This window comes from Rhyacophila brunnea, unplaced genomic scaffold, assembly GCF_057557595.1.
Source record: "Rhyacophila brunnea isolate RB1 unplaced genomic scaffold, BYU_Rbru_1.0 scaffold_17, whole genome shotgun sequence".
NCBI lineage: Eukaryota > Metazoa > Arthropoda > Insecta > Trichoptera > Rhyacophilidae > Rhyacophila > Rhyacophila brunnea.
In genome coordinates this window covers 15200717-15216438 of record NW_028232827.1, presented here as the reverse complement: position 1 = coordinate 15216438, position 15722 = coordinate 15200717, and the positions used below count along the sequence as shown (strand labels likewise).

The 15722-nt window shown below is 34.0% G+C and overlaps 1 protein-coding gene across 2 annotated transcripts in view; it reads right to left on the bottom strand.

Moving 5' to 3' along the window:
• Cht6 (Chitinase 6) overlaps positions 1-15722 on the bottom strand; it is a 214110-nt gene that overhangs the window by 62820 nt on the left and 135568 nt on the right. Inside the window, exons 13-19 of one of the 2 annotated variants that reach the window (XM_085944772.1) lie at positions 14857-15149; positions 13666-13777; positions 12894-13035; positions 11550-11639; positions 11269-11469; positions 9952-10098; positions 8261-8852 (exon numbers count right to left, since the gene is read on the bottom strand). In XM_085944772.1, coding sequence (XP_085800898.1) covers positions 8261-8852; positions 9952-10098; positions 11269-11469; positions 11550-11639; positions 12894-13035; positions 13666-13777; positions 14857-15149 — 1577 coding nt within the window. Of the gene's footprint in view, positions 1-2902; positions 8853-9951; positions 10099-11268; positions 11470-11549; positions 11640-12893; positions 13036-13665; positions 13778-14856; positions 15150-15722 lie in introns of those variants that run through there. The other variant, XM_085944770.1, reaches the window with a different exon arrangement.

The following is a 15722-nucleotide window of genomic DNA, read 5'->3' as shown; positions in this document are numbered from 1 at the left end:
GATTCCTGGAGGACGGTTGTGCAGTCGCCCATATACTTGAATGGTCTTTAGCGCCAGCTTAAGGAAGAAGTAAGTAAAAAAAATGGGTTCTAATACTTAAAAGTGGCTGTTGACTAATCCATACTGGGTACGCAAAATTTGGATACACCTTTTTTCAACTTCCTCTATAAAATGCTTTTATAAAATTTTATTTACACTTTGATATAAGGTTTATTCCTAAATTATGTATGCAACATTTCAATCTTATTAAATAATGTATATTACTATTTTAATCATTCTTTAACAAAAAACTGTCTAGTAATCGATACGGTACCTTGACAATGGTGACATTTTATCGTAAAACGTGATAATTTATAGGACAGTGGAAATAAATATCCATTTGATAAACTGATTTAAAACGAGTGATAATGAAAACCTAATAATTTTACAGTGTTATCTTGACATATCACTGTATCAATTTTCGTTGTCAAAAATAAAAATAAATAAATCGTTATTTATTGGCAATGAATATGAAAAGCGTTAGCGGCGAAAAAAAATGTAATTTATAAGTTCCTGTTCTCAATTCGTAAGATGTAAATTGGATATGTCAGCGAGCTTGTGTACGATATTGGCCGGAAGGTGTGGATATTGGATACCATAGTCTTGTGAAATCCATTATTACTTGCGCGTAACAAAGTAGTGTGAAGTCAGTCAGTCGATTAATATTCTATTTATTACTTAACAAATCGTTCGAGTAGAACTCAAACATTTGAAAGTAAACCGACCCTAAGCTGATTAATCACCGGTAAATAATTATTATAACACAAATTTTTAAATGTACCTAAAGCAATATGAAATAAAGTATTTTTTAATACATTTACGTACAGAATTTCAAGAAGACAGTAATAATAATCAATAAAGGAAATATAACTATACATGTAATAATTGAGGGCTCTGGAAACAAAAATGGCAGTCTCCATATACGCAATCTGTTGGTGAGTCATTAAAAATGTCTTACATTTTTCTTATATGTATACTTTCTGAACAAAACAACATTTCAAAAATTATCAGAAATTATACCTATAAGAAAGACGTAGGTAAGATGTATTTTTAATGATTCACCAACATATTGCGAAAATAGAGATTGCCGTTTTTGTTTCCAGAGCCTTAATTTATAAAGTGACACTAAAATGCATGCCAAAATCTGATAAGTGACATACCGATGGTCTAACACTGACACCTAGTATATGATATTCAATATTTTTGGCAGGAGTTAAAATGTTATTAAAAAAACTTTTAAATGAAATTAAATAAAAACAGAAGTGCAAAAATAATTATTTATTTTTTAAGGTAACTGTATTTATAATTTTATTTTATTTGAATACCTGATTTTTTATAACATTTGAATTCCCTCTATCGAAAATATTGTAATCTCAGATACGAGGTATCAATGGTAGAACATCGATAATATACATAGATATTGGTATCAAAAAGATGTATAAATTATTTAATTTTTAAACCCATGTAGGTGACGTATTAATATTGAGTTACACAAAATAGTCTAATACGCGGGTTAAGAAACTGTGTGAATATATTAAAAAACAACTTCCTTTGGATTCGGATGAGAAAAAATATTTTGGTGAAAACACCTTAAAACGCGTCGAAATCTTAACGCAAAGGGCATGGTGAACCAAAAAAGTTTGGTAAAAAACTTTGATAACTTAGATTTTAATCTGTATATTGCAATGTCATTGGTATATTGGAATCCAATGGTGTATTTTTTAAATCAATAATCGATTTTTAAGTAATGTCACTTACATGGTTTTTGTTGTAATCACAGAGACATGAAATTAAAAAAAAAAAAAAACTTACCGATCGACGAGAAGAAAACCACTACCGTAGAGGACAGCATCATTCAACTTCATGCAGTTTCACAATTTTACATAAAAATTCACTAGCAATTACATTAACTAAACCATGGTGTCATCAAAATAAATTGGAAAATGGTGTAGGTACACTTTGATAGTTGCTTGTGCATATTATTTTATAATTACAAAAAAATACTAGTGTGTTGTGCATTTATTATTTTATCAGTTAATATTTTTGTAAAGTGGTGTTTTAAAATTGTAATAGAGATATTAACTTAGTTATCGCAGTATTGTTCTAAGCCCACAACCATAACACTTGTCTAATTAAAATCGTAAATTATAATCAATAATCAAAAATGTTTGGCATTTTTTTTTCTTCAGATACAGCATAACAATTATTATAATAAACATGATTTTTAAAAGCCTCTTATTTTTTTTACAATAAATCATTTTATTGCATTATATCGAACATATAAAAAAGGTACAAATTATATAACGAATTACATTAATGTTATCTTACAGTGGTAAGTTTTTTTGACAATAACGATACTTATAATCTAATAATTAATTTTAAAAACCTATAAATAACTATACTGAATCATTTTTGTACATCGTATAATGAAAATACGCCATAATAAAAATAATATTCTAATGTGCAATGGTGACATGCGATTAATTACATACAATATAATATATATTTAAATAATTTTATTTTGTTGTACTATTTACAGTCGGTACAAAAATATGAATAAAATATTATATTGCATCTTGTAAAATAAAATATATAACTAATATGAAACTATCAAGTATATTTTTAAAATTAATGCCTAATTATATTTACAGAAATTCTACCTATTTATGGAAGAGTCTTTAGAATATTATAATGTTTATAATATAATAATTACTAATGCATTTTATATGACACAATAAAATACGTCAGCACTGGATTGAAGTATTTTTTAGCAACATAGAATAATAAACTTTGGATTAATCGTCATTCATTTGGAGATGTATTTTCCTTGCCGCATTCAGGTGACTTTAGAGTTTATCGTTAAGGTTATATAGATTGAGTTATTTTATTCCACACCCAGGGAACAGTGATAAACCGTGCATGCTTAGACGGGGTTTTCTTCGACCATTTCCGGTTAACCATTTGACCTCGGCCATCAGCTATACAATACTGGCCGATACAGTGGACATTTTAGCGGCTGCTTGGGCACCGAATGTTATTGTTTCTTCTGCCCAACCGACCGGAGGTAGGGAAGGGTAAACTATTCTTCACTGACCTGAACCGGCGCAACTGTTGTCGCTCTTCTCGGTATAAACGAAGGAGTGCGGAGCAAACCAGGACGCAATGGTTTAATCGTGACCTTTTTATTGGAATCCGGATTAGGACTAGACACTCTAATTATCTCAGAAGTTGAATTACTCGGTTTGAATTTATTGTTTTCACCTTTTTTTCTTGTGTCGACCGGTACATTTTGAACACGGTTAGCGGTAAATCTTGATCTACCGGAAGTGTAACTGTTGGTACGGTTGTACTTGGGCGTAGTGTAAGGGATATTTTTGCCATCTAAAGAGATGGGAGGGCGATTCTTGGCTGTCTGATTATTTGCCAGAGGAGTAATAGATATACGAGTTATATTACTGGCTTTGGTTGTATTAGTCTGAGAGCGCCTTGGGAATGTTAGTTTTGGACGTTTTTTGGCAATTTTGGAGAGGGTGCCGTTTGTTATTGAGGCTGGTTTTATTTTTAACAGAGATATTTTAGTGTCGGTAATACTTTCTTCTGTTGTTGTCAAATGACCGCTTTCAATATTCTCAGTTGTATTTGTTGCAACAGATGTACTCGGTTCTGCAGTAGAAGTAACTTCTGTAGATGGAGTGGGCTTAGAAGAAGTAGTATTAACATCAATTTCTGTCTTCTTCAAAACTACTCCATCCAGATTAGCAATGGATATAACAATAGGCTCTGATGTGGGTGACGTAGTTCCTTTCGTTACTGTTGTTAGCTTTTCATCAGTTTGATTCAATATTGAAATGGTTATTGGAGACTTTGGTTGATTGACTTGTTCTAACATAACATCGACAGCTGCTGGTACTCCTAAGAATTCTTTACCTTTCTTCTCTTCATCAGGACGGAGAACTTGAATTTTGACAAAGTTGGCTATCGACCTTCCACTTGGAACTCTTGATTCATCATCACTGCTTGATTCGTTATTCGAACTAGATTCAATAACCGATTTTTTTTTGGAAATTGAGAAATCCTGAGGAGCGGCGTATACTACAAAAGGTTGTGTTCCAGTTAAAGGACCATTATTCAAGGTATTTCCAGCATTTCTTGCGGATAGTTTCTCTGTATCATCAGTTTTAAATAATCCCTCGAGTGCTATTGTTGACGATTCACCCATTCCAGGTGAAACTATATCGACTTTACGGTTCCTTCTCTCATCCAAATCGATAGCTCCTGGTACGAATTTATTTTGTATTGGAGGTATTGAATAAGCCGATGTTGAAGATTCAGGCTGAGACTTTAATTTTGTGGCGATTGTCGTATCTACAATGCTTGTACTTTCTTCAGTTTCGTTTGAAGGTGAAAATGAACCAGAATTATCTGAACGAATGGATGCTTCGATATAATCAACGAAAGCATTTCTATGATTATAAGCTGCACTTACGCTTTCAGATGTCAACAAATTTTCTATTCCACTATCTGAGTAATTTTTCAAAGCTCTAGCATTCCTCGCTTCATCAATTCGTATCGGATTAAATGGCGGATTATCTACCGGATACTCATGACTTAGATTTGTCAAATAAATTGGAATATCGCCTTCTACAATCTTAATAAGAGTAAACCTGCTGACTTCACCGATTTTGTCAAGCGTTGGTTTCTTCTCTTGCATCAATTCCCCTTCTTCAATAAGTCTACTTTCATTTTTCTTATTAATTCTGTGCTTATCTTGCTTAGAATTGACTTCGACAACTCTACTAACTGCAAACAGACGATCTAGTTGTGAACTAGTTTTCACGAAAGCTTCGGTATCATTATGTCTAGCAGTTGTAGTCTCAAGAGATGAATTTACAGTAGTGTGGTAAAAACTGGGATATACAGTGTTGTCTTCTTCAATGTGTTTTGTGGTAGAGGCAGCTGTTGATTGGCCTGGTATATTTTCAGCAAATATGTGGTGTGGCTCAGTTGTAGATTTTTCAGAGCTTGTACTTTCCTCCGAATCATTTGATGATACCGAAGATGGTGGGTTGGTGATATCAAACATGTTCTCCAATAGAGTAGTTTCTTCCATAACTCCTTGGAAGTTAGTTGTCATATCCATATTTGACATCAGCACTTCATCAATTGTAGTTGAGTCTTCAGTAGTGGAAGTCATGGAATCAATTTCGGTACCAGATTCCGTCGTATCGGAAATTTCTGTGGCCATATCTAGATTTGCATCAGTTGTTATAGATCCATATTCTTCAGTTGAACCGTCATCAGATGGCGTTGTTGGTGTGGTAGTGGTAAACCGTTTTGGATTGCTGAATAGTTGTTTGTGCTTAGCGCTTACTGCCTCGACATTTATGTCTTCCACTACCAATGATGGCTCAGGTGTAGATTTGTTGGATCCATATTTCCTAACGTAACCTTTACTTGCCGTTTCCTGTGGAGATGCAGTCGTTGTAGAACCAAAACGATTGGGTCTTTGATTCGGTTGGAAAGCAACAGGCCGATTAAACCGCTTTCCAGGTTCTTCAGTCACAGGTTTTCCTGCAAGTGGCTTATTAAATCCTAACGGACGATTTGGTTCTTTGGCATTCAATATCCCACCTCTGATTAAGGCTGGAGTTCGTTGAGGCGAGTTGAATCTATTAATAGTATTAACAGTTCTTACAGTTGTTGCAACTTTAGCATTGTCTGGAATTTCTGCTTCTTCTTCGCTTTCAAATTCATCTTCTTCTTCGGACTTCTCCTCTTCTTCAATATTTGTATCTTTTATTTGCGGTCTAACGACAACTGGGGGCTTAGTAACGGGAGCTCTCGTGAACAGTTGGTCAGCCGGTACAAAAACTAATTTATTTTCGGGCTCTTCCACAGGTTCATCTTCTTCATTGTCATATTCTTCTTCATCTTCATCAGTGGTAGTTGTTCGAGCAGTAGTAAATGGTCGTCTACCAAATTGTTTATTTGGATTGAGTTGAATTCGGCGTGGAGTAGCTTCAGCTCTTGGTCGATCGATCAACGGAACTATTTCTCTTTCAGATGGAAGTACAGGTGTAGTAAATGGTCCATTACTATACTTCCTACTATACACCCTTGCTGTAGACGTAGGGGCTTCAGTTGATGAAACAGTATTAAGTGGTCGCTTCAAAGGTTTGTAAGATGGCCTGTCAAATTTAGCTTTAGTAGAAGGTGCTCCTACGGTTGTCTGTTCTGATAAAAGGTCTGAATCCAATATATCATCCGTAGTCTGTGATGTATCGGTGGTACTTTCAGTGGTAGATGATACGAGTATTGCTTCATTCTCATTTGGAACTTCAGTTGTAGAAGAAGGCTCTACAGACGTTTCCTTTGTTACAGTCGGAATACTTGTGGTTTCGATTTCTTTCAAAACTGGCTTAAGTTTTCTGCGAATAACCTTTCTTTTTCTTGGTATAGGAGTAGTTTGAATATCATCTTCTTCCCCGGGTTGTGTAGTAACCTTCAGTAAATCGTCAACATCATTTGTCTGAATTTTGTCAGTCGTTGATGGCTCCGCTAAAGTGGTCGTTGTAGCAGGGCGCCTTCTTAGAATTTTCCTGACGCGCTTATTATCATTTTGTCCTTCAATTTTTTCAACGGCATCGACGGCGTTTTGTAAAAGTTTTGTACTTTCAATCAACAATGAGCCATTTTCGGAAACTGTACTTTCAGTAGATGAAAGTTCTAAAGCAGCTGTGGTAGATCGAAGCTTTTTAACGAGAATTCTTTTCCTGGGGCGACTTGATGTTAGTGTGTTTTCTTCGTCAAGAGTTTTTTCTTCGTCGTGTTCTTTTTCTTCAATATTTGTTTCTGATAGATGAATATTTTCTAAAGATTCTTCTTGGTTACTGGTTTCCTTTATTTTTTCAGTTGATGATGCCACATTTGGTAATTTTGATGGACGCCTCAATAAAAGAATACCATTTCTTTCGTTTGTCTTCCCAAGTAAAATATTTGAACTGATTACCTTTGTCACATTGATTCCAGACTGAGGAGTTGCCGTTCCCAACAAGGCCAGCTTCAATGGAACTGATGATTGCGAGATGTTTTCTCCTGATACTTTGATTGCCGGTGCCGTTAACCTGGCTCTACCAAGTAGTTTTAAGTCCGAACTAATTTCTGCGTTCAATTCATTTTCTTCTTCTAAATCTGTATCATCTTCAGTAACGGGAGCTGGTCTGATAGTAGGCCTTGAAAATGGTCTCGGTGGGAATCGCGCTATACTAAGTTTTCTACCTCTAGCCAAAACAGATGGCTCTGATGCCTCAGCATTTAATTCAGGTTCATTGTCAGCAGCGGTTGTCCTTGCACCATATACTCGTGGTCTAAAGCCAGCTGTTCGTGGCCTTTCAGTCAAAACTGGTGCCACAGAAGAATCGCTATCTTCTGAGTCTGCTATTGGTTCTTTGGTAGTAGTTGTAAATGCTGGCCTAAACCTTCGATTCACTTGTGAATTTCTTATTCCAGTTGCTAACGAAGTCTGACTATCCCGAGTTCTAGAATTAATATCTAGAGCGGTTAGTGACGATAAGTCGGACGACTCAAAACTGCTGGCAGATGGTCTAAAACGGCGTATTGGCTGAGGTCGAGGTAAAATGGTTGTCGTTTCAAAGTTTTCCGTTTGTCCAACAAATTCATTTCCACTCTCTTCATTATCGTTGGCTTGCAGTAAAGCATTAGGCAACTGGAATTTTCTAGACCTGTATGGTTGTCTTATCACATTCCTAGGTGTGGTTGTTCTATCTGTTGAAAGTTGTCCAATCTCTGAATTAATAACTACCGCCGATTGAATGTCGTCATTATCTTCCACATTTTCACCACGTGCTACAGGACGCACTCTTCTGGCGGTAAACCTAGTTTGCGGTCGAACAAAGCGTTTGCTTCCATAATCAGTTCCATCACTACTTGATTCGACATTTTCGTTTTGACTCTCTTGGCTTGCCGGAGTAGTTGAACGAATTCTTCTCAACAGAACTCCAACTTTAGTTGTTTTGACAGTCGTTTCACTGGTGCCACCTAAAATATTATCCCTACCGAGGTCTTCTTCGGAAGACTCTTTCCCTGAATCGTATACAATTTCATTATCTAAGCGTGCTCCTAACAATAATGATGATGCATTTGATGATGAAGTGGGTACACGGGTGCGTATAACATTAGCATATTTCCTTTCATAACTCACCTTGCCGGTAGAAGCCGATTCAGTTATTTCTTGAGTTTTAGCAGTAGTGGTTGTCGTCGTAGGTCGAGTTCGCTTAGCAAATAGCGTAGAAATTCTTTGGGTTGAGGAGAATGGCTCTTCAGAAATAGTGATTTCGGTTGAATAAGTGATAGGGGAGGCGCTGAATGGGCTGTTAGTTTCGTCTCTAGTGGAAGGAGTGTTGGAGAGTGTTGTGATTTGTGCATTCAATATTGAGGCATCAACATTCTTTATGATTCCGTTTTCGGAAGCAAAAGAAGGCGAAGCAATGGCCACATTGACATCATTGATGTCTGTGGCATCATTGTTTTCCTCGACTAATGTAGTAGTGTCGATAATTTCTGGAGCAGAAGTGGTTGAAGTGGTGGAAGTGGTAGAAGTGGTGGAAGATCGTGAGACTGAGGCATATTGTAAAGTCTGTGGTGACGTGTATACAGGGGAAGAAGAGAAAGGAGTTTCTGTGGGAACGTCAGTCGCCGAATCTTGTGAATTTACCGAGTCATTGATTTCTTTAATAAGCGCTGCTGTTGTTCCTTCCGTGGTAGTAGACCTCACTCGCTGAATAGTCTTATATCTGCAATAAGAAAGTGACAAAAAATTAATTAAGTATATGTTTGTATAATTCAACCCGATTAAAATCCTGCTTCTCAACAGAATTTCAACATTGAATCTTTACAAGAAATTAAACTAAAATTGTGTCACTATTAGCAATCTTTTTTATATATCGTTCACTTGTAGACATCATCAATACAATACAATATAAGTTATTCAGTAATCTCCTATATATTTGGGTACTTATATCATATCATTCTGTCAATAAAAATGTACTTTTACCGCCCGTTTGACAAGCTACTTGTTTATTTATCTACTTTAAAAAAAGCTTTTGTACTTCTTGATATAACATTATGGTGGAGCAACACTTAAAGTTTATATTTGAATTCAGATATAATATCAGAAATATTTTATAGTACACGTACTAGGTAACATGCTACTATAATTAGATTTGTATTCAAAATATAAATTAATAATAATTTTGAATTACCCGTACTTGGAATGGTTAAACATAGGTATATTAGGTCCTGCAATTTTCTTACACGCTGTACTAAATTAATTAATAAACTTACTATAGTTATAAGACGTTATAAGTAAGTGGCGAAGAGTAATTACTAGGCAATCATTTAGAGCCCACCTTAATAAATATAAATTTTATATAACATTATATCAATAACATACTAACAGAGGCTTCCATACGCAATATCACATGCGTTCAAAGGCTGTAATAATCCGTACGTAGATGTATCATGTTTTTTATAAAACATCGTGACTGATTGGAAAACTGTACTAGAGCTGAAGGCTTTTCATTATCAGCCTTTAAGCGACTAATTAAATATTAGATTATTAAAAAAAAAAAAAAACTGTTTTCTATGCCGTTAAATCATGTTAATTTAAAATATTTTTTTAAATAAATACATTAATTAAATTTTAAAAACTAACTACGACATTATATTTTCTTAGTGTAGACTAATATCATATTATTGGTATCTTCATACGTCCTGTAAGTTAGCACTATATTTTGGATCACTCTTCAAAAAGGTAAAATTATCATCGTTATTACAACATCAATAATTAATCATAATATATATTATATAATATATGAAGTGGTGTTGTCTTACTTGGATGTAGTGACTTCAGATGACTCCGGCCTGAATCTGCTGACAGTAGCATACCCGACGCTTTGGACTCTATTTTTATCATCGTCATCATCCTCATCATCTTCGTCGTCGGAGTCTTCTGCTGATTCCCTTTCAAACAAGGCATTTCTGGAAGAAAAAAATATTCATTGCAATATCTATATTGTTCTAAGTATTTTTCACTTAGGTTTTGATAGATACTGTGATGCTACGGTTTATGGTACTTTATGGGGAATGGCAGGAATCTTGATATTATTTCATAATTATCTTGATAAAAGGTACTACATTTACGGTCGTGTACGATGTAATTGTTATACTAATTTATGTCAAAGCACATTTAAATGGTAATACTTATACAAAGTTATGGAATTGATTTTTAATTTATTGGCTGGGTTCGAGACTCCAACGCACTCTCTCGACCTGAAAAAATCCTGGGGAAGTTATATTTTTGAATCGGCTACTTACTAACAGCAACACAGTAGAAGAGGCAACTGTTCTTGTCAGGTATACGAATTCGAAACGCCAATATTATTCGCTATCACCGTTTGGTAGTTGATGATTGGTGGAGGAGATAGAAGGTCGTTGTTGCGTGGATGTTTGGAGGAGAGTTTATTGATCGTTATAAGAATACAATAATCAGGATGATAATGTGAGATTATAATCGCATGAGATCGATGTGATCAAGAAATTGATTATATTAATGAACTGCGTGACTTGATTCGAGTGGAATGACGTTGACAATGTCGAGTGAAAGACTCGGAACTATAGTAGTGCGTCTTGTGACGGACTGGATGAGTTAAATGAGGAGTCATGCATTTGTCTTTCCAATTTATATAAATGCGCTACATATATTACAAGAGATATTGTCGCAATTAACAAATCAAAACATAACCTATGATTGAGGAAATGGTGACTAATATTTTCGCTCTATTGTTTTATTTTGGCAACAAACATACATTTAAAGTGTATCACTGTATGATTGGTACAACCGTAATACACGCATCTTGTAAAGATCAAACTGGCTCTGCTTGGTTATGATTACAATAATACATCAATTCACACAATCACCCAATATATTATTACGGTAGTAACAATACGAACGGAAGAATTGCACTATATTTTTTTTGGTAATTGGACGAGGTCAGATGACACGAATAAAACATAAGATAGTGACTTGACGTCTGCAACCAGCACAAAATGTATAAGAGGTGTGGATAAAATAATGATCGCGAAGACTCGTTTATGACGTCTATCATTTAAATTATTACATTTAAGAGATTATTAAATTTCAATCTCTACCTTGCAGTTGCTGCTTCTGTAGTGGTAGACGGCCTTGTTCTTCGAATGTTCACGTACTGCGGAATACCTGGTCTTGACGTCGTTGTTGCTGAGGATGTAGGTTTGTAGACCTCTTCGTCTTCGTCCTCGTCTTCATCGCTATCATCTGATTCTTTAGTGGGCTCTTTAGTCGGCGGTCTTCCTCGATTAATGGTTGTGTACCTTTGTAAAATATCATTTCGTTTTGTTAGTTATGGATATTATTTTATCATAAGAACATATTATGGGTATGCATTACTTACTGTGGTCTTTCCCTACGGACTGATTGGTCATCATCCTTTCCTCTCAATCCAGCAGCTTGGGGCCCTCGGCTATTTTGTTGTGGTGGTGCTCTAAAAACAAAACAAAAAATATTAGACATATAATTTCAGTAGATACTTTTTATTTTCAATACAATCATTCAGATATATCTGCGATTTAATTGTATTTTTTTTGTTTCAGTTTTCCATAAATTTTTGGAGTTAATATAGATTTTTAATATATGATTTTGCTTTTAGTATCTAGATGGTTTTCTAGACTATCATTTTCCTACCGCTACGCTATCATAAAAAAGCAAAATACCTTTTCGGAAAATGAGATAGATTTGCATGCATCATATTATTATTATAACTCTGAAAATAATACACTAGTATGCTTTGTATATATCCTTTGTTGATGAAAAACATTACATAGTCTATGACATTTAGTTATACAGTTGGCAATACAGCTCTAAAAAAGCGATCCTCTTTTGTTATATTTTAAAATTTGGTTTTGCTCATTCTCTTATGTCATTTTGTCTTTATTCTGTAGTCATTATTTTTTTATATTTACAAGTATTCAAAAAATGTAATCTTGAAATATTTTAGCCTAATAAAAGCATATATTTCAGTTTTAAAACCTCAATATCCTTCAATTATATTATAACTATAACTCCGCCTAGGTACAAAGCAGTTGTTTTCTTTGTATTTTATTTTACGTGAAACTAAATTGCCACCAGTATGGTGGCATATTTTTGGATTTGATAGAGGTCAACGTAAATAATTATAAAAGGGGTAAAAGTTTTTTGATATCCACAGTGATGTTGTGATAAACCGTCTACTTCTGAAGCCATGGACCGTGAAATCAAATCCCTTATCCTATATATGGAAAAAAATGTTTTTTTTAAATGTGTGTATGCCAGAACATGGTCCAATAGGTTGGGCTAATTAATAATAGCAATTCGTGTTGAAAAGTCTGATATTATAACCTCTACTCGATGGAGGCCCATATGTTCGCTGAAAAGCCAGCATAGTAATTCACTCAAAACAATAAAAATATTAAATTATATAACGTCCCGCTCAATTCAGTCATTACTTAGTATAAAATTAACATCTTTATTTAATCAAATATTATATCTTTACATCTATCACCCCTACAACCAAATCCCACAATGGTGACCCCGATGTGTTTTTAACATGTTTTAATATTATATAATAGTAATAATACTAGGCATAAAATTACATTGAATTTATCTGATGTAGTTTTGTATATTTGTGTTTTCATATTGTACTCTGTCTCTATCAACCTGTCGAAATACGAGTGAATGAATAGTGATATAAAAGTAATACCTTTCTCCAATAGTTGGTCGTGCTTGTGAAAGAACCCTCTCGTACAGAAGCCTTGAAATCGTTGCTGGCGTAGTCGTTTGACTTCCTTTTCCAGCGCCTGAACCTGATGCAGCTAAATGCTTCTCCAACTGCTCAACTCCACCTAAAAATTTCAAGACCATCTCATGACTCAAGACCTCAGCTATTATTCCCTATACATACAATATGTATTTTTTATCTTTTTACAATTTGGTTAATACATAAATAGGTATATGGTGAAAAGTAGGAATAATATTAACGTTAGCAAAGATTATCCGAACGTTTAAATCAGTCTAATGTTGCAAACCGATTTAGTGATCTTGATTCTGAAAACGTCCGTATTTTGACGTTTATTAACTTATCTATAATTTTTGAATCTTGATTGTTCCTTAGCATGAGTATATTGACACTATACGGCATCTCCAAAATTATCTATCACTCACACAATTTTCTAGCGTCTTTCCGAGCCATGCCAACACCCGTAGCTCCATCAAATACACCCTTTAGTTAGATAATATTCAATGACTTATCAGAACGCTGGAGTTTTGCTAGTTTGAAATAGAAAACTCTTTTGATGCTTTCATACATATGTGATCAAGTCGTTTTAAATCCCAACTACGCGTTCAATACAACCAATCTACTCATGAGTATAAATTTCCCTATGTTGTATTTTATCATTGCAAACTTTTAATGTAAAAAAGTTTGACACTAAGTAAATAAAGTATATTTTATTATGTTTTAATCCTGCACTTACCAAGTTTCTTGATGAGATCAATCAATTCTTTGATAACCTTTGGATCTTCTTCATCTTGAAGTCCTCTCACTCCGCTATTCTCCAGCTCATCAGCTATTTCTGCATACTCCTCCTGAATAATATTTCAGAATATTACAATCATATTATGATACCCATTTTTTTTTCTTATTAAAAATACCTTCAAATAAATATTTGACTTGGTATTTTGTACTAGAATTAGTTATTATCCATTCACTATTTAGTCTTATTCATACAAAATATGTATTAAAAATATTATATAATATAACTAATGCATGGTCAATGGTTTCGCGCTAATGTACTCTACCAACTAAGTATGTTTAATAAAGAAGGTTGCAAATATATTGATAACCGATATTTGAACTCAGGAACCCTGCGAGATACTGTACAAAAATAGGTATGGAGACTGCATTTTTACCACGCCAACGAAATTTTCCCGCTGTGTAATATGTAATAAACATATTATGTTTAATATACCTAGGTATATATTTTTAAAAAATGTTACTTTTTTGTCAATAATTATTCAATATTCTTCCTCATTTTTCTTCTGTAATTACTTTAAGTATATGTATGTTCTTCTTACTTTCTTACAATATATTTTGTTAGGCTTAAATATATTATAATTTATATATGGAAACTTTGCTGATTGCAAAATATCTTCACTTATCTATTTTTATACATGATTGTAATTAATGTAACTGTTTGTTTTCCTTGATAAATAAAAATAATATATATATATATTATTATATTATGGACATATTATCAGCTGTAAAGAACCTACAACAAATGTACATATTTTTTCCAAAGCAATCAAAATTTCTGGAGTAACTTCGTATATCAGGCAAAAAAAGATAACATAGGCACAGGGGGTTTTAATGTACGCTGAGACTCCAAATACTGATTAATTCCAACCCTTACAATAGAAATTAAAAATTTATTTACGTAAACAGGTTGACATGCATACGTATCTGTTTTATGTCTTACGTATTTTATGATAGGTTTGAAAAGTCCCCTATTTTTTTCCTGTGCGATAAACCACTATTGACAAAAATATAAAAGACCTAAATAATACTGCAATAATTGTATAAGATTGTGTAAAACACGTACTTATCAGTATAAGTTTTTGAAACTTTTTGATGTATGGATAATGTACGGATAAGAAACAAGTAAAACCTCAGCAGGAGAAGCAGTTGTTGACTGTCTGTTAAGGAAAGTGGTACTGCTGGTGGCCGCAGTAACCTTCGGCAGTGGTCTTCTAGTGGTGAAGAGTGATGAGATCCTTGACGGTATTTTGATAGTCGTAGTCGTAGTCGAGCTGGTGGTAGAGAATCTAGCTTTTGTGGTGGTCGAGGCTTCTGTTGTGGTTGTTGTGGTTTTCGGTGCGCTGGTCACAGCAGCCATCTTGATGTTGCACAGGACATTGCGGGCGAAGTCACAAGAATCCGCACCCTTGTTGAAATGAAGTCCTAGAATTCATCAATGCTGGTTAGGATCTTTGAATCTCCGAAATTATTTAAAAGGATTCAAAATGGTTATTTTATTGAGTTTTTTATGTTTAAACTAAAACATAATAAGGAGTTGGGTAGAAGAGAGGTGTACATGCTAAACAATAGATTTATGAGAAAACATATAATAGCATACAGTTTAATGATGTTTAATAATAATAATAATAATAATAAAGAAAGGAGAAGAAATAAGTATTTATAAAACTTATTCTATCCTTTGATGGTATTCACCACATATAAAATGATTTTACTACATAAGTTACTATAACTGTAAACAAAACACCTATCATAAAATATGTTGTGATATGTTGTGACTGTCCGGCGATAAATATATTTTATAAATTACCATTGGTGGTAAACCAAGTAAATGATGAATATCTTGAAAAGCGTCTAAGTAGATTTATATTTTAGCCACTAACGAACACCGGCACAAGTAATCATCAGAATGAAATGATTTTTGGTGACATGGCAAAGAAGGAATAGAAAATTCTAAAAAAGAATAGCACGGTATAATATTATATTTACCTTAGCCTA